The 19473-nt window shown below is 42.6% G+C and overlaps 2 protein-coding genes across 4 annotated transcripts in view; both read left to right on the forward strand.

Moving 5' to 3' along the window:
• The first annotated feature begins 2403 nt into the window (after positions 1–2403).
• On the forward strand, positions 2404–14599 carry METTL16 (methyltransferase 16, RNA N6-adenosine). Its single transcript, XM_031612985.2, has 9 exons — positions 2404–2613; positions 2690–2889; positions 5153–5293; positions 6649–6764; positions 7228–7370; positions 9250–9319; positions 9999–10088; positions 13169–13342; positions 13429–14599. The coding sequence occupies exons 1-9, from the start codon at positions 2486–2488 to the stop codon at positions 14041–14043; spliced, it is 1677 nt and encodes a 558-aa protein (XP_031468845.1). The 5' UTR covers positions 2404–2485; the 3' UTR covers positions 14044–14599.
• A 64-nt stretch (positions 14600–14663) lies between these two features.
• Positions 14664–19473, forward strand: part of POLQ (DNA polymerase theta) — a 58945-nt gene continuing 54135 nt past the window's right edge. For all 3 annotated transcript variants that reach the window (XM_031612984.2, XM_090150112.1, XM_090150107.1), the window contains exons 1-2: positions 14664–14889; positions 19084–19266. In XM_031612984.2, coding sequence (XP_031468844.2) covers positions 14688–14889; positions 19084–19266 — 385 coding nt within the window. In that variant the 5' untranslated portion in view covers positions 14664–14687. The remainder of the gene's footprint in view (positions 14890–19083; positions 19267–19473) is intronic.

Genomic DNA, 19473 nt, shown 5'->3' on the forward strand with positions numbered 1-19473 from the left:
AAACAATGTGCAAGCATTTGGAGGTTTAACAAGGAAAAAATTATAAAAGAATAATAATAGATTATACTTCAATGTTACTCTTGCTGAGGCAAGTATTTGTCCAAGTTATCCAAGGAACCAAAACACTACAATCAGACAGTAAGTTCCTCCTGTGTTGATGGGAAAACTTGTGGGGAAATGAAATGTGCCCAAGCTGTCAAAGGCTTCAGATCCCAGCAGTGTCAGCTTTAAGTCCCAGTTTCAGCCTTTGTTTTGCCACTCTCTAAAATCAGAACTCATCATAAAATCCTTTTTTGTGTTCAACAAACAGCAGTATGATAATAACTAGAAGTGCATACTCTTCATGTTGTGGATGAAATGAGGAAACCAGGTATGCCAATGGCAGGCTGCTGCCAAGCCATCGGGGGCTGCAAGCCCAAACTGCTTGTACAGAAAACAATTCAGAGTGTTGAGAGGCTTCAGAGGATTTTAAAGTTGCCTTCAGAGTAACTAAGCCATTTTGGCACATTGTGGGTATAGCTGTGAGAAGTGAACAGAAGAAATCAATGCGTGGAAACTGAATGGCAAAGATTTTCTACCATTAAGTCAGGTATTCTTTATTAGCAGCACCAGGAAGCACTGGGGTACTTGTACCATAAGCCCTTCCAAGATGATGTGACTCAGAGTCCATTATATTTCCACAGGTAGTACATATTCATCAATTACCTGTGAGATAACTAACACATACATGCTATCTCAGGTAGTGATTGATGAGGTTTCCAGTCTTCTAGGGCAACAAGGATTGTGAAGGGTTTGGAGAATATGCCCTATGAGGGGAGACTGAAGGAACTGGGGCTCTTCAGTCTGGGGAAAAGGAGACTGAGGAGAGACCTAATTGCTCTCTTCAAATACCTGAAAGGTGATTCAGCATGAGCAGGATTGGTCTCTTCTCACTGGTTACAGTGACAGGAAGAGGGGAAATGGCCTCAGGTTGCACCAGGGGAAGTTTAGGTTGGATATCAGGAAAAACTTTACAGAAAAGGTTGTTAAGCACTGGAATAAGCTCCCCATGGAGGTGGTCGAGTCACCATCCCTGGATGTGTTTAAAAAGCATTTGGATGTGGTGCTCAGGGACATGATTTAGCAGAGGGTCGTTAGAATTAGGGTAGTGTGGTTAGGTTATGGTTGGACTTGGTGATCTTTTCGAAGCTGAGCGATTCTGTGATTCCACGTGTTGGAAATATCCAAATAATTTTCCAGGACAGTATCTCTGATAAAGCAGATTTTATTTGCAATTGCAAGCAGGAGCGCACACAGAAAACAGTGTTACATCTTTTATCCCCTATTGCCCAACACTTATCTCTTTCTCCCCTGGTTCCTCATTGGCTGAGTATTGCAGGTTCACACTCTTGCAACGCCTCACTAATCATACAAATACCAAGTAAACACAAATCCTTGCCGCCCAAACACAAATATCTTAATTGGTTAATTGCCTTCTAACAATCGGTTTCTTAACAAGCATCTGGTCATAACTTTCGGATGCCTGCTTTACAACATAAACATAACCTCTTAATTGTTTAATTACCCCCTAGCATTTGTGCCCTTTACGTTTGGTCATTGTTCTGGTCATCCGTTTGTCCTTGCCTAGAGATAAGCTCAGAAGGAGGATAGAGGGGAGTATCTTGGAGCCTGCCTATGGCATCCTAACGTTCCCACAGAGTGGGACAGTTCTGCTTTGTGTGAAGGCCCTGACTCCTTGAAAGCTTGTTAGATGTATTTCACTTCTGCTGGCCTAATGAACAACCTCACAATATGTTTCCTAGTTCAGAATACTATACCCACATCCTTTAGAACATTTAAAGTCTACTGCGGCTTTCTGAGACAGAATTTATCAGGTAATTCGGTAACTATGTTTCTAAAATATGTTACTAATACGTATATGGCATTTCTACTTTTCACATCAGCTATTTCTAAGGATGTGCTACAGCTTACAGCTCAATTGCCCTTTTCAACATTCAATGCAGAAACAACATTTTCACTTTCCACACTATGATTCTATTCCATGGTCTCTTCTACCGCCTAGCGTCCTTTTAGCATCATGGCAGTCCAACAGACAGCCTTTTGCTTCAGCCAATGGTCTTCCTCGCTTGCCCTCTACATGAGCTTTCATTGCTGCGTGCTCAGTAGATCGCCTATTAGAAGTAATTTATACTAAATACTTCTTCCAATCAGAAGCATCTCTGATCTTGGATAGCCGCCTTCAGGAAAACGGGATTTTTGCATGTTTGTGTGTATAAAAAAAAAAAAAAAAAAAAAAGCCGCCGTTATCCATCGAGCGAACCAAACCTCCGGGTTTTCCAACCCACCGCTCCGTCCCCTCACAGCTCCCCCCTCCCTCACAGCTCCCCCCCTCCCGCCGCCTTTGGTACGTCCCGACGGCCCGCGGTGCGTGCCGGGAGGCTCTGCGGTGGGGGCCGCTGGGTGCGGGAGGCGCTTTGCTCCCGCCATGGCGCTCAACAAGTCGATGCACGCGCGCAATCGCTACAAGGACAAACCGCCCGACTTCGCTTACCTGGCCGGCAAGTACCCCGAATTCCGGCAGCACGTACAGACCACCCTGGCCGGCAGGGTGAGGTAGGCGGCCGCGGGAGGTGGGTTTCCCAGCTACGCGCGTGTCGGACCCCAACGCAACGCCTGTTTGTGCTTTCAGCCTGAACTTCAAGGACCCCGAGGCGGTGAGAGCTCTGACGTGCACCCTTCTGAAGGAGGATTTTGGGCTCACCATTGACATCCCTCTGGAAAGGCTCATTCCGACCGTCCCCTTGAGGCTGAACTACATCCACTGGGTGGAGGATCTCATTGGCCATCAGGACGCTGACAAGCGGGTGCTTAGGCGGGGCATTGACATAGGTATTTACTGCGAGCTGTTTGTAAGGCGAAGTGTTTAATTAGTTCGTTATTTATGGCTAATGAAGCTAAGATTCGTTGCACAGCAGTGTTTTTGAGAAAGCAAATGTGTGGGAAGTCGGTTGTATTTTTGTTTTTTTCCTCTGTCTTCTAACTGATGAGTTGTGTTAGCATTTTAAACGTAAACAAGAGTTTGTGTATGTCTAACAGCTTATGACTTGCATAGTAATTCCTTCTAGGGTTCCTTTAATAAGATACTTTTTCTGTGTGTTGTGGCCGAACGCCGTGCAGCCCTTTGCTCACTCTTTCCTGCAGTGGGATGGGAAGGAGAATTGGGGAGAAAAAGGTAGAAATCCTAGTCTGAGATAAAAACTGTTCGCTAGGCCAGAAAAGGAAGATCGAGCAGTAATGATGGTAATAATTATTTATATGTATGTACATGCACACACACACCAAGCATGTGACGCACAGTGCAGTTGCTCACTACTCACCAACCAATGCCCTACCAGCCCCCAGCAGTGATGGACCCCTCCCACCCCCCTTCCATTTGCCAGATCCCCTCAGTTTTATAGTTTATCTTCTCATCAAGGCATATGGTGTGGAATATCCCTTTGGCCAGTTTAATTGAGCTCTCTTGGTTCTGTTCCCTCCGAGCTCTTTGTGCCTCCAGCCTCCTCGCTGGTAGGACAGTATGAGAAGCTGAGAAACTGAAACATCCTTGGCTCTTTGCAGCACTGCTCAGCAACAACTGGGTATTGTCAGGGTATTGTCAACATTGTTTTTCTCCTAAAGCCAAAGAACAGCATCATACCAGACACTATGAAATCATTCTGTCCCGCCTGAGACCTTCTAGCATTAGGTGGGATGGTTGGTGGCCCTGCGTGTGGCAGGGGGGTTGGAGATTCATGATCCTTGAGGTCCCTTCCAACCCTGGCAATTCTGTGATTCTGTGATGACTCTGTGGTTTCAGGTGTGTGTTACAGATCACTGATCTGTGTTTAAAAAAAAAAACAACAACAAAAACCTTGAATTATTATTTTCTTAGTTCTTTCATGGTTTAAGTTTTAAAAGAAGCTTAAATAGGAACCAAGGAAGCTACTAGCATAGGCATCTTTTGATTGAAAAAGGTTTTCTGTAGTAAACAAGATATAGTTTAAACTGGACTGAACAGCCACAGGTGTATGATAGCAGCCAGTATACGTGTCTGAGAACTCTGCAACTCCTTTTTCACTTCTTAAGCTTTGCTTGTCTTTATTATGAAAATGCTGCAGTTACTGACTTCCTCAAAGCTTGGGTTCAGTAATCTCAGTTACTATGCAAATATTTGTCAAGAATGTTTTCTAGGTGTTTTCTAGCTTAGTGTTATTTGTTGGTATAATTTTTCAACACTTGCATTCTTGACTTGGTTTCAAGTAGGCTGTGAAGATTTGTATCACCACGTGACATGTGCACAGCTACTTTCATAACTTTAAAACTTGATAGCTGACTTCAACACAGTTGTCATTCGATAGTATTTTCAAAAACAATTCCCATGGACCTCTGGATATAAGTGTGTATGCTTTTTCTTGCTTACTGTTATTGTTCTTTATGTTTCAGTAAATCCACGTAATAGTAGATTCCTGATAAATCTCTGATCTCTGTTTTTTAAAGTTTTTAGTGATTGGATCACTGGGATGTGCCATACGTTTTAAAAATAATCCTTTTGTGCTGCATTGTATTTCTGTTCATTACCAAGTTCTTATCTGGTTATCTTTGTAGAGATCTTAACTGGCATCCTTGCTGTTCTTTTTTTTTTTTTTTTTTTTTTTGTCTTTTTGTCAATAGGAAAAAAGTCTGTGATATCAGATTTCCTTTTGGTCTGTGTGTGTGGTTGGTTGTGCATCAAAGTAGAATTACTCATGATACTTGAACGAAGATAGAAAAATACAGAAAAAGATATATTTTGGCATTTTTTCTTAGTAACACAGGATACATTTGGCTTTCTTTGTATGAATTATTGTCATAAGTGGGAAAATTGCTGAAGAAAAGAAGTTGATAATCAACTAGAAAGCGTATTCTAGGGAGGATTGCAGTGTTCTCTGTTCATCTTTCACAATACTGTGTTTTAAATTACTTCTTAAAATTATTCACTAAAGAACTGAATAATGGGTGATTGGTGAGCTATGCTTTCTTGAAATTAATTCTTTTTGTTGCTTAAAGTGCATAATTGCTGTGTATAATGCTAGAGACTTACTTTGCTTTCTTCATATGTTTTTCCCATCTGCAGGGACAGGGGCATCGTGCATATACCCGTTACTTGGATCAACGTTGAATGGCTGGTATTTTCTTGCAACAGAAGTGGATGACATGTGCTTCAATTATGCCAAGAAGAATGTGGAACAGAATAACTTGTCTGATCTTATAAAAGGTGTGATGCAATAGGCTATTTAGTGGCGTACAAATGTTGTGGCTTGTTTTTTTTGCCACGTTCAAGTGGCATATCAGAACCAGTATTCCTGCCAATATATGCTCTGTTGTTTTTACTGACAGAGTGTTTGCTAAGGTCCATGTATGCTTAAAACAAAAAGTCACGGCTTGTTCAGAATGGCAAGTGTGGAAAAAGAGCTCTGCTAGATTTTGGGAGTATCCTTTTTACCAAAATATTTTTCTCTTGGTCTGTTCCTGTCAGTCTTGAAGACCCAAATCTTGATGTGGGAAACAATGTTGTTTTTTAATCACTGCCATCATAGGATTCTTAGTGGTGTGGTGGTGTTACACTTCACAGGAAATACCTCCAGCATAGGAAGATGTTTTAGGTGTAGCTGTAATGCCAACAGTAATAGTCTGAAGTAAATGATTGACTGCTGTTGAGCAGAGCAACAGGGCAGGGAGTGCCACTAAGGGTACATGTAGCTGGCAGCTTCCTGTAATTGATCTACCCTGTGACTTCTTAATTCCTGGGTCTGAAGTGTTTAGCTAGAGCTGATTATGCTGCTGTAACCAATAACTAATTTAGCAACACGCATTTTGGAGTCAGGTTGAAAATGGTTCGGCATCTGTTTCTTTTTTCCTCCAAATGATTTTTGTCATGTTTCAAAAGACTGTTTTGAAATTTTTGCTGGGTAGCTTTGGTTTTGCTGGAGATTATTTTGCAATGTAATCTTTATTCTTCAAACTTCAATGAAAAAGTTAATTAAAAAAGATAGTAAAAACATTAAAAAGGAAAAAAAAGGATTTTTTTTGATCTGAAAGTGAAATACTTTTGCTTGTCAGTAACTTTCTTCCAAAAGAATTTTTTCTGTATATACAAACTTGGAGATTGATCGTAAGTAATAGAAAAAAATTACATGATGTTCTGAGTTGCACATATATTTTATTGGAATAGGATGATTGCCAAAATTTGTTCTTTCTTTGCACTTTTTTTTTCAATCGATACCCCATAAGTAACAGTAGGGCAAGCTACTTTCCTTTCATAAATTTGAAGTATGAAAGCTTTTACATTTGTAGTTGCAGCATAGAACTTAGTGCAACTCATGCAGTTAATTGTTGATTTAAAGACTCATGTTTTCCACTACTACTGTGTGTGTATACCCTTAAGCTGTGCATATGCTACTCCTTAACCTAAAGTCTTTATTTGCATGCTGATACGCTTTTTTTGTAGAGTATGTTGCTAAGAAAGTGCAGTTTTTATACAGTATATTGCTTCAAGAAATGCAGAAATAAAAATGACACATTTGATAAAATATAGCACTCCTTACTGACTAAATCCTTCTTTTCTATTAGTGGTTAAGGTACCACAGAAGACTCTTCTAATGGATGCACTGAAAGAAGAATCTGAGATAATTTACGATTTCTGCATGTGCAACCCTCCTTTTTTTGCCAACCAACTGGAAGCGAAAGTAAGTTAGCAAACTAAAAGTTGCATCTACTTATTCCTGTGTTCACTGAGTGGGAGGGTATCAACAATTAAACCTCTTCTCTTTGGGAAAGTTCAGTGGAAAATCCCACATTGCTACAAAATAGCATTGAAGGGGTTTTTTTTCTGTGCACCTCTGCCCCAAAAGAAATATTGAAGAGCTTGAAACTGCTATCCTATCTGAAGTGGATTTTTTTCACAAGATTTTGTTGTCTTTGAGAATTGGTTTAGAAAGTAGACTGCTACTAAATCTGAAATTCAGTGTCCACTATATAGGCTTATTTGTAACGTGTTTTTGTCTATTACCCATGGTGGCAATGTGGGGGAGGATAGAGGCGGTGACTTTTGCTACTGTCTGAAAATTGAGTTAAGATATAGTTTGAAAGGAATCCTCTTAAAAAATATTTAACAATTTTAATTAATCTCAAATAATCTTTCTTATCCAGGGAGTAAACTCTCGAAACCCACGGCGTCCTCCTCCAAGTTCTGTAAATACAGGAGGGATCACTGAAATCATGGCTGAGGGGGGAGAGCTAGAGTTTGTCAAGAGAATTATTCATGATAGTTTGCAGCTGAAAAAGAGGTTACGGTAAGTGCTTTCTTCTGGTTAAATGTTGACCCGCTTCTTTGTCTGAAGTAATGTGAAAGTGATATTTTAGTAAAGAATGTAACTGTGGTCCAGTGTTTAGTTCACTTACTTAGTCTCAGTTTATATCAAATTAATTGTTCCTGAGCATCAAACAATTACAAATCACTAGGGGAGATATTTAAAGGCAGAAAGCAAAAAAGCCCATACCAGTGGCACTTGTAGCTTGCAGCTGAATTAGCATACGTACCTGCTAATGATGATCAGCATTTATTGTTAGGTTCTTCTGGGATAGGAGGATGTATGTCAACTCCTAGTAATCTGTTTATTACCTGGAACCTTTTCTCTGTTCCTGGTTGAATTTTGATATCTTACAGATTTATCTACTAAAGGACACTGTTGTACTGAATGCTATCTTGTGTGAGTATAAGCTGAAATAATAATTGTAGTGAGATCATCATCTGAACAAGAAAAAACAGCATGTCTTCAGTTTTTCAGACAACCCTTCCCACCAAGTAATGTTGTTTGGTACTGTTCTGTTATTCCTCTAGCTCTGCTGGGAGCTTCCTTCAGATTTTTTTAATATACTTCTAAAGTACAGCTGCCACAAATTTTGTGTTACTACCACAGCTTCATCAAGTGCTCTGAGCAAAGGAAATTCACCTTCCGTCTGTATATTCAAGATGTGCTTTATTGAGACTCTTCTAGAACACTGCATTAAGATTGCATTGTCATCCATCTGATGCCAGATCTTTTATTTAGAATGTATGTTTTCTAGTGATGGATCTGTGGAAAAAAAAAAAAGAATAATATAAAGAATATGTTCATTTTTTTGAAAAGTAGGACAAAGCGAAACAGGACTCTATTAGAAATGCTTCTGTCTTGTAGTTCTTTCAAGGAAAAAAAAAATAGGGAGGTTTCAGTTTTGTAAACCTTGGGAGAACTTGATATGGAAATAACAGCTTGCTTAAAATACTCTTCTGTGTTTTGTTAGAAACAAGGTTTGGCAGCAGTACCAAAGGGCATGAGCAGTGAACTGTTAATAGAGAGGACTGAGACTCCTTTTGGCCAGGAGGCTTTATTGACTTATCCCACCTCCTCTTCCCTTCTTCTTCAACTAGAAGTTGAAGGTTTGGTATTTAGTAATTTTGTGGAAAGAAGCGTGTTTTAGTTTTGCTGGGAATATTGGGATTTCATGTAAGTATAACTGTGAAATTGTTTATATTGTGCTGTGCGGAAAATCAACTTAACTGCAATATTAAGGGACAGTTATTTAAGAGAGGGTAACAGGACTCGAGAAGTAAGTTAAATGAAGAACAGAAGTGTATTGCTTGGAGATACTGAAGATGAGAAACTAAGTGAAAGTATTAGCTCCAGCTAAACAACTTTTTTTGGAGGCGGGAGAGCGCTCCTGTTTTATTTCTCTTATGGTAATAGGAACCTGGATAATCAGTTATGAATGAGCAGAATTGGCGATCAGTAGGTCAACCTCTTAAGCACATATGCTTGTCAGTAACTGAATATTTCTTCTTATGCTGATTGTGCTCTAAGGAAAGTTACAGATTATTGTAAGGAGTGATATCTTACATGTAATTAAGGTCACTTTTTGAGACATGATTCCTGCTTGTTCAGGTGCTGTTCCAATATTAATATCATCATATTTTCTGAGAACACATTCTCCTCACTAGTCTGTCTTTGTTCCTTTCCTGTTTCATGTTGTACTGTATTGTAGTACTCTATTTAAGACTCATTTTGTTCTTTTTGTTTTGTTTTTGAATTTGATATTGTTCATGCAGATTTCTGATCTGGATAATTCTTTTTGTTAGTTTCCTTTTCTCTTGATCTGTATAGATAAGAACTCTTTGTCTTGTATTGTCTGCAGGTGGTACAGTTGTATGCTGGGGAAGAAATGCAGTTTAGCACCATTGAAAGAGGAACTTAAAATCCAGGGGGTAAGTTTTATATACAGTCCTTACATATTCTGTGTATGTTGAATTCAGTATAAGCTTTTATACACTTTCTTCCCTGTGCTGTATTGTGAGCACCTCATTAAAATGAGAGAAATCCTCATAGGCCTCATACAGAAGAGCTGAGGTTTCCTTTTGTATTCTTGGGACTACCAATTTCATTTTGATTAGTTTCGTAACCACTATTATGGTAGATCTGGGGTTATATTTGTTTTAACCAAGTGCATGCTGTGTGGTGGTTCAGATTAGAATATGGCATTCATGTTCCAAAAAATTCAATTTATTATTGGAATTTTGATAGATATAGGAATTCAAAGGTAGGAAAAAAATCTAGAATAGAGATTTTCCAAACAGGGAAAAAGAATGTGCTTTTTGCAGAGACAGAATGCATGCAAAGGGTAGTGTTGTATGTCTCTGAACTTGAACTTGGAGTCCTCAAAGTGCACAGACATGGTAGGTAGAGATGGGAAATTTCAGTCATTGTTACCAGCCTTGGCACCGAACAGCTTCATGTGTCAGCAATAACTATGAGCTGCGTCAGAAGGAATTTCCATTCCTGTCTTGAGGAAATAACTATGCTAACTCTTGTTGTTTAAGAATGTATGGAGTACAACAGTGTTATTTATTAATACAAAACAAAATTTTATCTTGCTACTTCACATAGGTTCCTAAAGTTACTCACACAGAATTCTGTCAAGGACGTACTATGAGATGGGCACTGGCATGGAGTTTCTATGACGATGTGCAAGTACCTGTAAGTACCTTAGTTTTGTCTTGCTTTTCTATGACTGTGCCTCTTATTTAAAGAAAAGCCTCGTGAGTTGTAAATACAACAGCTGTGAAAGGAACTGCTATCCATCAGAAAGGAATATTGATGGAGTGAGCTGTGTGGACAGTGGGTTTTGTTAATTGGCTCCCAGTCTGTTAGCAGTTGTTACATGTGATCCATTATGACCTGTGTATCAGGAGGGAAAAAGAAACCTGCAGGGGTTTCCTGTGGGTTTCAGTGAAAGTATGGGTCACTGGTAACTCCAGAAAGCGTATGTAGGATATTACAAATTTGGGCTAGATTTAAACTTAAAGTTTTTTCCCGAGAACTTGATTTTAGTTTTCATGTAGATTCTTATTATCAAATACTGCTTTAGACCTGAACATGTCATAGAATCATAGAATGGCTTGGGTTGGAAGGGACCCCAAATATCATCAAGTTCCAACCCCTCTGCCGCAGGCAAGGTTGCCAACCGCTAGATCAAGCACTAGATCAGATTGCTCAGGGCCCCATCCAACCTGGCCTTAAGCACCCTCAGGGATGGGGCGTCCACAACTTCTCTGGGCAGACTGTTCCATCACCTCACCATTCTCAGTAAAAAATTTTCCCTCGATATCAAGTCTAAATCTCCTCTCCTTTAGTTTAAAACCATTCCCTCTTGTCCTATCACTATTTATCCCCGTAAAAAGTTGATTTTGTTCATGTTTATAAGCTCCCTTTAAGTATTGAAAGGTCGCAATGAGGTCTTCCTACAGCTTTCTCTTTTCCAGGCTGAACAAGCTTAGTTCCATCAGCCTATCTTCACAGGAGAGGTGCTCCAGCCTTTGAATAATCTCTGTGGCCCTCCTCTGGACCCTCTCCAGAACCTCCACATCTTTCCTGTGTTGCAGGCCCCAGATTAAGACACAGTACTCCAGTGGTGGCCTTATAAGGTCAGAGTACAGGGGGACAGTCACCTCCCTCGCCCTGCTGCCCCCCTCTCTTCTGATGGTACTGCAGATACCATTGTCCTTCCCGGCTGCAGGTACACGAGGCTGGCTCATGTTAAGATTTTCATCAGTCATGATCCTTAAGTCCTTCTCAGTCGGACTACTCTCAAGGAGTTCTTCTCCCAACTTGTGTACATATGAGATTACCTCAACCAAATGCAATACCTTGCACCTTTGTTGAACCTCATTAGGTTCACAAGGGCCCACATTTTGAGTTTATTAAGGTCCCTCTGGATGGCATTCCTTCCGTCTGCTGTGTTGACTACATCTCTCAACTTGGTGTCATCAGTAAACTTACTGAGGGTGCACTCAACCCCGTCATCTGTGTCATCAATAAAGGCATATAATGGTGTTAAAAGACACAAGATGGACCACTGGGGGATGCTGCTCATTACTGACCTCCACCTGGTTGTAGATTTTATAGATTCATTGATCATAACCCTCTGATTGGAACTTCCAACCAATTCCTTATCCATTGAATAGTCCACCCTTCAGTCCATCTCTCTCCAATGGTAGTAAGGATGTGGTGGGGGATCATGTCAAAGGCCTTGCAGAAGTCCAAGTAGGTGACATCAGTTGCCTTCCCTTTGACCACCAATGCTGTCACTCCATCTTAGAAGGCCACCAGATTGGTTAGACATGACCTTCCCTTGGTGAAGCTTTGCTGGCTGTCTTGGATCACCTGTTCATCCCTCATGAGCCTTAACATGTTTTCCAGAAGAAAGTGTTCCATGATCTACCCAAGCATAGAGGTGAGGCGCTGTATGAGGCCTGTAGTTCCCTATGTCTTCCTTTCTCTGTTTCTTAAAAATGGAAGTGATGTTTTCCTTTTTCCAGTCCCCAGGGAGTTCAGTGACTTTTCAAATATCATGGAGATTGGCTCAGCAACCATGTCAGCCAGCTCTCTTTGGACCCTGGGATGCATGTCATCCGGTCCCATTTAGTCTCGTGAATTGGTCTTGGACTTGCTCTGCCCTGGGAGAGTTTACTCCCCTAGTTCCTTACCTGGAGGTTCAGGTTCAGGGATGTGAGAATCCTGGCTGCCAACGAAGACTGAGTTAAATAACTCATTGAGTACCTCAGCCTTCCCCATTCACTTCTGTTGTAGTCCTTCTTTATCATTTAGCAGAGGAGGTATGCTCTCTTTGGCCTGTCTCTTTTGGCCAATGTACCTGTGGAATCCCATCTTGTTGACTTGAATGTCCATCGCCAAGTTCAGTTCCAGCTGTGCCTTGGCTTTCCTAATCCCATCTCTGCAAGTCCGGACAGCATCCCTGTATTCTTCCCAGGTGACACATTGTTGCTTCCACTACCTTGTCCTTCTTCTCTTTCAGTTTGACCAGTAGGTTCTTGCCGAGCCACGCTGGTTTCCTGGTTCTCTGCCTGCTTATTCTGAGGGATGGAGAGCTCTTGCACTCTCAGAAAGGCATCTTTCAAGAGTAGCCAGCTTTGTTCCACTCCTTTGTCTCTAAGGACTTCTTCCCAGGAGATCTCATCCAACAATTCCTTAAACGGCCTGAAGTTCGCTCTCCTGAAGTTTAAGGTCCTGACTCCATTCTTTGCCAGGCCTGTGTTTCTTGAGATCATGAACTCAACCAGGGCATGGTTAAAAAAATCCAAACATGATTATAAATAGAGCTTGTTCACCTTAAGATGAGACTGTTGCTTTTTTGATCCGCGTGTACACGTACTGTAAGATAAGTACAGGCAATAACCAAACTTAGAGAGAGGATTTTACAAGTAAATCTTCAATGAACTTGAATCACGGTGTGGATATTAGCACCTGATCTGTATTCTCAAGAGCAGCCGTGTATTGTCAGCTCACAAAGAGCTAACAGTTTGAAAGAACTGGTTAAGGTTTTTGGCTGACATATGGAGATAAAGTCGCTCTGTTTATCAGACTAGCACAAAGTACATGTGAGATGTTTCTGTTTGATAACTCTTTGGAGTAAAGTGAAACACCAGTTATGTCAGTAACTGTTAATCCATAGGTATTGTGAGTACAAAAGTCATCCCACTAATACTGTATAGCGTTGTATTTTTTTGGTGTTATGTTGCTTTTGTTTCTTCTTTTAGTCACCTCCCTCTAAGAGAAGAAAACTAGAAAAACCTCGAAAACCAATTACATTTACAGTCTTGGCTTCTACAGTCAAAGAATTATCCATCAAAGCTGCAGCAATGGGCTGGGATGCTGTAGAAGGCATTGCTGTTGTTAGAGCCTGGATAGAGAAGATTCTTGCTGATTTAAAGGTAAAATATTAAGTGTTAGATGTTACAATATCCTACTTTAAAGTGTGTGAATGAATAATTTGAAGTTCTTCTGTCTTCTTCAATAGGTTCAGCATAAGCGTGTTCCTTGTGGGAAAGATGAAGTTAGCCTGTTTGTGACTGCCATTGAAAACTCCTGGGTTCATCTGAGGAGAAAGAAACGAGAGAGAATAAGGCAATTACGAGAACTTCCTCGAGCTTCTGATGATGTTCTGCAAGCAGTGGAAGAGGGAAAAAACAGCCAGAACAATGTGAGCAACACTTTGGACTGTGAAAAACCCAAGACTGAAGATTCTGAAACTGAGCTTATGGCACCTGATGAGGATGTCCACTTGACTGCAGATGATGAGCTGAGGGAAGAATCGGCTACCAAAGAACTTAATGAGCATATGGAGGAGGAGGAGACAGAAGCAAAGCAGGCAGAAGCATCACTTAATGAAGGTTCCAGTAGTGCAAAGCAGGGACCTCAGCCTTCAGAGGAAGCTAGCGATTTAACAGCTGAAAAAGGACAAAGTCCCAAGGAGACCAGTAGATGTTTCCTCTTTAAGTGTTTAATGAATGTGAAGAAAGAAGGAGATGATGTGTTAGTAGAAATGCACTGGGTGGAAGGACAGAACAGAGACTTAATGAACCAGCTGTGTACATACCTACGGAACCAAGTTCTTCGGTTGGTTACTAGTTAGCCCTTTATCTCACTTTGGTAAAAATGAGTCTTCAAGTTTTATAAACTATTTTTTGATGGTTTAAATGGTTAGCAAAATAAGATTTCCCCTTAAACATCAGTAAAATGAAAATTAAAGCTCTTTTTAATGTTAAGTAGTTTTTTTTAAAGCCGTAAGGGGTACATGAAGTATGACTTCACGTGCAGTGAAAGACAGAGAAGTAATGCATCTTGTTTTGTAACTGAAAAACTGTACATTGCAGTGAAACACGCCTATGCTGTGACCATTTCAAATAATGACAATGCTCGTTTTGTTTTTTTTTTTCTTATCTAGTGTAATAGGTTTATATATTGTTACTATGTAGACTGGTACTTTACTGAAATATTTTCTTCAGTATTTTCATACAAATGCAGGAAATTGGTCTGCCTTGGGAGTTGCTTTCTGCAGCAATGAGTGCTCAGCCAGGGGTTTAAGTACACCTCTCATCCCTTTGACGCAATTAGCCTTTGACCTACAGTGTAGCAATACGGATACATCCTTTAATTGTTGACTGATTAAAGAAAGAAACATTTTAGAAACGCGATGTATTTTTGTACTGTTCTTCGGTTTACACGTCGTGGAGCCGATCCGGCCGCTGGGAGCCGCGGGGCGGGGCTGCCGTTTGAATGGCGCGGCGGGAAGATGGCGGCGCCATCGCTAACGGCGTCGCCGCGGCCTCGGCGGCGGGGCTCCGCAGCGCGGCTGGCGGCAGGACGGTCCGGGCTGCCCCGTTCGGCCCCGCGGCTCCGTGCCGCGCCGTGCTCAGCCCCCCGCCCGGCCTCGAGGTCTCGCTACGCTGCAGCGGGAGCCCCGGCGCCGGCTCGGCAGGTAGCGGGAGGGCAGGCGGAGGGGCGGCGGGCTGCGCTGGGCTGGGTGCCCCGCGTGGGTGAGGGGACGAGCCGGGGGAGGCGGGTGGGCTGGTTTCTCCTTGCGGGAAGCGGCCGCGGCTGGGCTGTGCGTTCGCGCTAAAAGGCTGGCAATGCACGAAGGTGAACCCAACGGTCTTTCTGTCTTTATTATAAATCCGGCCTTTAGCTGAGGAAGGCAAAAGCACGCTGGTTCTGCGCACGCCGCTGGAGCGGGGCTCGTTCATGGTGCGCGCCGTGTAACAGCGGGCCTTGGCCTCTAGGTGCTGCCCTGGTACAGCGATCAGCGCAGTCTGTCCGGCTGTGCTAACCATTCCAGCAGCTAGAATGGTTGTATCTGGAAGCAGCACGTTTCTGGTTAGCGGTTAGCGGACGGACTCCTGCAAATGCGAGGAGGCCAAAGCGAGTGTACCTCCTTTGGTAAATGTAAAAGGAGAACTGGCTTCAACGGACGAAGAGAAGGCTGAGGCACTGAATGAGTTCTTTGCCTCGGTCTTCACTGGCGGCCAGGATTCCAGTACTTCTCCCGTCCCTGAGCCCTGCATCCCTACACCTCTGGGTGGGGACTGGGGTGGTAAATCCCCCCACGCTGTGAGGACAGAGCAGGTCCGAGACCGCCTCATGAGATTGAATGTGTACAAGTCTATGGGGCCGGATGGCGTGCATCCCAGGGTTCTGAAGGAGCTGGCTGAGGTGGTTGCCGAGCTGCTCTCCATCATATTTGAGAAGTCGTGGCTGTCAGGTGAGGTCCCGGATGACTGGAGGAAGGGTCATGGCACTCCCATTTACAAGAAAGGGAGAAAAGAGGACCCTGGGAACTACAGGCCAGTGAGTCTCACCTCTGTGCCTGGGAAGATGATGGAACAGATCATCCTGGATGACATGCTTGGTCACATGAGGAAAGGGCGTGTGATCCGTGACAGCCAGCACGGCTTCACCAGAGGAAGGTCAGCTTAACCAATCTGGTGGCCTTTTATGTTGGAGTGACGGCATTGGTGGACAAGGAAAAGGCGACCGATGTCATGTACTTGGACTTGAGCAAGGCCTTTGACATGGTCCCCCACCACATCCTTATCTCCAAACTGGAGGGATGTGGATTTGATGGGTGGACCACTTGATGGATAAGAAACTGGTTGAAAGGCCGCAGACAAAGGGTGGTCATCAATGGCGCTATGTCCCCCAGGGATCTGTCTTGGGACTGGTGCTCTTTAACATCTTTATCAATGACATCGATGACGGAATCGAGTGCACCCTCAGCAAGTTTGCTGACAACACCAAGCTGAGTGGTGCGGTCGACACAGTTGATGGAAGGGATGCCATTCAGAGGGACCTCAAGAGGCTAGAAAGGTGGGCCCGGGTGAACCTGATGAGGTTCAACACGGCAAAGTGCAGAGTTTTGCACTTGGGCCGGAGGAATCCAAGCCATACAGACTGGAAGGAGCGGTCCTTGAGAGCAGCCCTGCAGAGAAGGACCTGGGGGTCTTGATAGATGAAAAACTTAATATGAGCCAGCACTGTGCTCTTGCGGCTCTGAAGGCAAATGGTATCCTAGGCTCCATCAAAAGAGGGGTGGCCAGCAGGGACAGGGAGGTGATTGTTCCCCTCTACTCTGCTCTTGTGAGGCCCCATCTGGAATACTGCATCCAAACGTGGAGCCCCCAGTACAAAAAAGACAGGGAGCTGTTGGAGAGGGTCCAGAAGATGATCAGGGGACTGGAGCACCTCCCCTATGAGGACAGGCTGAAGGAGCTGGGCTTGTTCAGCCTGGAGAAAAGAAGGCTGCGGGGTGACCTCATCGCAGCATTTCAATACCTAAAGGGAGCCTACAGAGGGGAGGGGAATCAACTCTTTGAAAGGGTAGATAACAGCAGGACGAGGGGAAATGGTTTGAAGTTGAGGGAGGGGTGATTTAGGTTGGATGTCAGGGGGAAGTTCTTTACAGAGAGAGTGGTGAGGTGCTGGGACAGGCTGCCCAGAGAGGTTGTGGATGCCCCATCCCTGGAGGTGTTCAAGGCCAGGTTGGATGGGGCCCTGGGCAGCCTGGTCTAGTATTAAATGTGGAGGTTGGTGGCCCTGCATGTGGCAGGGGGGTTGGAGATTCATGGTCCTTGAGATCCCTTCCAACCCTGGCCATTCTGTGATTCTGTGATTCTGTGAAATGCAGAGATGTGCGGTGACTTTTTGTACCTCATTTCTACGCACAAGGCCTTTACACAATGTCTTCTATCCTAACTTCACTTCTTGCTAAAACTCTTTACACCTCTCAGGCTCATGCAGGCAGGCAGGCAGCATCTTCTCCCCACTGTGTTTGTATGCTGCAAGATGCGACTTTGTCTGCTCCCCTCAAAAAGATTTAGGACGCGCAACACTCCTGTGGCCAACAGAGCCCAAATGCTGCACACATTTTAGAATTATAAAATCACAAAACATCCCAAGTAAGAAGGGACCCACAAGGATCAAGTCCAACTCCCAGCTCCGTGCAGAAATACCCAAAATTCAAACTGTGACTGAGAGCAGTGTCCAAAAGCTCCTTGAGCTCCAGCAGGTTAGAGCCATGCCCAGTGCTCTCGGCAGCCTGTTCCAGGGTGACAGACTTTTTCCTGACATTCAACCTTTCTTTTAGACACAACTAAATCCCAGTGCTCTAACCCAACAACGTGCATCATCCTGCTTTTCATTCTCTCTTAGCATTTTTCTAGTAGGTAAAAAAAGGTTGATGCAGTATTATACTTACATACACTTTAAATTTGAAGCTTCCTAAGGCACAAGTTTTCAAACTTGCATTCAGTGTTGATCTAAAGGAATTCTTCCAACACTAGAGTCATGTCATCCCTTACCTGTGCAGCCTTTCATAGGCAGCTTGTTGGTTTTAGCATTAGGAGAGAAGCTTGAGATCCAATTATACATCTATTTGTTTTGTTTTGAAGTTATTATGAACCCTAATTCTGCCATACTAGTGACATTTTAGGGTAGAGAAATCTGGCCACTTCTAAATGCCCCATGTTCTGCTTGTAACACACTGTTGTTCACTCTGGATATGCTGAACGTTTTATTTAGTATTTCATAGTGCCTAGCTCATAAACAGTGAAACAACTATTTCAGATCTAAGATGTAACAGCCTTTTAATGTAATTGTGTAGGGGAGAATGGTTGTGCACCATTGATAGCTAGATTGGAGTTAACCTACAAAAGTAGCTGCAGTTTTTGTTTGTGTCTGTAAATACTAGCATGCATAAGCAGCCTGTATTTTCCTGATTGTGTTTGCCCTTATGCTGTTACAACAGTGTTAAACCCTTTTTAGATTATTATTTTTTTTAATACGGTGTTGAAAGAATGGGTGCAATAGTGTCATTACACACAATTACTTGTTTTTCATACGGATTTGATGAGGTCTTTCACAAAGTGCTGCTATGGGAACTAAGTAGACATGGAAGGCATTACTGTGGATCAGAAATCTGTTTTCTGTCTCAGATGAGGAAAGGGACAAAAGGTTTGAGTTTCCTTAATGATTAGGAAAAAGAGAGAACCACAGAGGAGGCAGTATCTGTAGCCAGCACAAAATTATCTAGACAAGAAATGAGAAGCAAAGAACTTAATTAAACTAGAGGAGCTGGCAGTGTGGTGAAGATACTAATCACTGTTGAAAAACAGACGTAACTGTGCAGAGTAGCTTGAGCTGCCTTTTTATTTTACATTATTTAGATTTTTCTATGAAGTGAGAAAGAGCCTGGGCAGTTCTGTAATCTGCGAGAACTACTGAGGGCTCTGTGGTGCTAATCTAAAAAGGAAATGGTCTGAGTAAGGGTAAGATGGCAAATACATTGTAATGCTGCTAAGCTAATCAGTGCTGAAATTCTGCTCCAGTCTGTATTTGGTCATGGTTACTGTGTCTCAAAAGCAAATATCAGAGTGAGAGTTTGGTGAAGAAATTATCTGTATGTAGAAAACCTAATTGGAGGAGAATGATGTCAGGAGATGAGAAGAATGATAAAATATGCATGGGAAATATTGAAGAATGTAGGCAAGTTAATGTTTTGTTACCTTTTCCCCATAATAACGAGGCTGTAAAGAAGTTTGACCTTTAGCTATATTACCTAAGTGACCTCATGTTCAAGAGTAGTACTGTTTCTGTTTTTGTTTTTGTTTTCCTTCCAAAGGGCAATATCAGCAGGTAAATGTTCCTGAAGATCAAGCAGACAAATTGCTCCTTGCAAGCTGGGGTCTTCCTAAGGCAGTCTTGGAGAAATATCACAGTCTGGGAGTAGTACAGATGTTTGAATGGCAAGCAGAGTGCCTAATGCTCGGACAAGTTCTGGAAGGGAAGAACCTGGTTTACTCAGGTATGCAAACATAGCAGAACTAAGCCCCCTAATTTTCCCAGTGCCATTCACAAGAACATGCTGCTGCAGAGTGTTGCTGAACTGGCAGATTAAAAGGTCAACATCCTCTTTATTCTGGAGAGACCCCCTTAAGAGAAAATTTACTTTTCTGTCCTGTTGCTGTAGAAAGTACATGGCTTGGTGGTCAGTCACATTTCAGATGTGGAG

The sequence above is a fragment of the Phasianus colchicus genome, chromosome 1, assembly GCF_987193195.1.
Source record: "Phasianus colchicus chromosome 1, bPhaCol1.hap1.1, whole genome shotgun sequence".
Classification (NCBI taxonomy): Eukaryota; Metazoa; Chordata; class Aves; order Galliformes; family Phasianidae; genus Phasianus; species Phasianus colchicus.

Coding starts and splice junctions, on each gene's coding strand:
- METTL16 (XM_031612985.2), top strand. CDS start 2,486: ATGGCGCTCAACAAGTCGATGCACGCGCGCAATCGCTACAAGGACAAA. Junction 2,890..5,152: donor TAGGCGGGGCATTGACATAG/GTATTTACTGCG, acceptor TCCCATCTGCAG/GGACAGGGGCATCGTGCATA. Junction 13,343..13,428: donor AGATTCTTGCTGATTTAAAG/GTAAAATATTAA, acceptor CTTCTTCAATAG/GTTCAGCATAAGCGTGTTCC.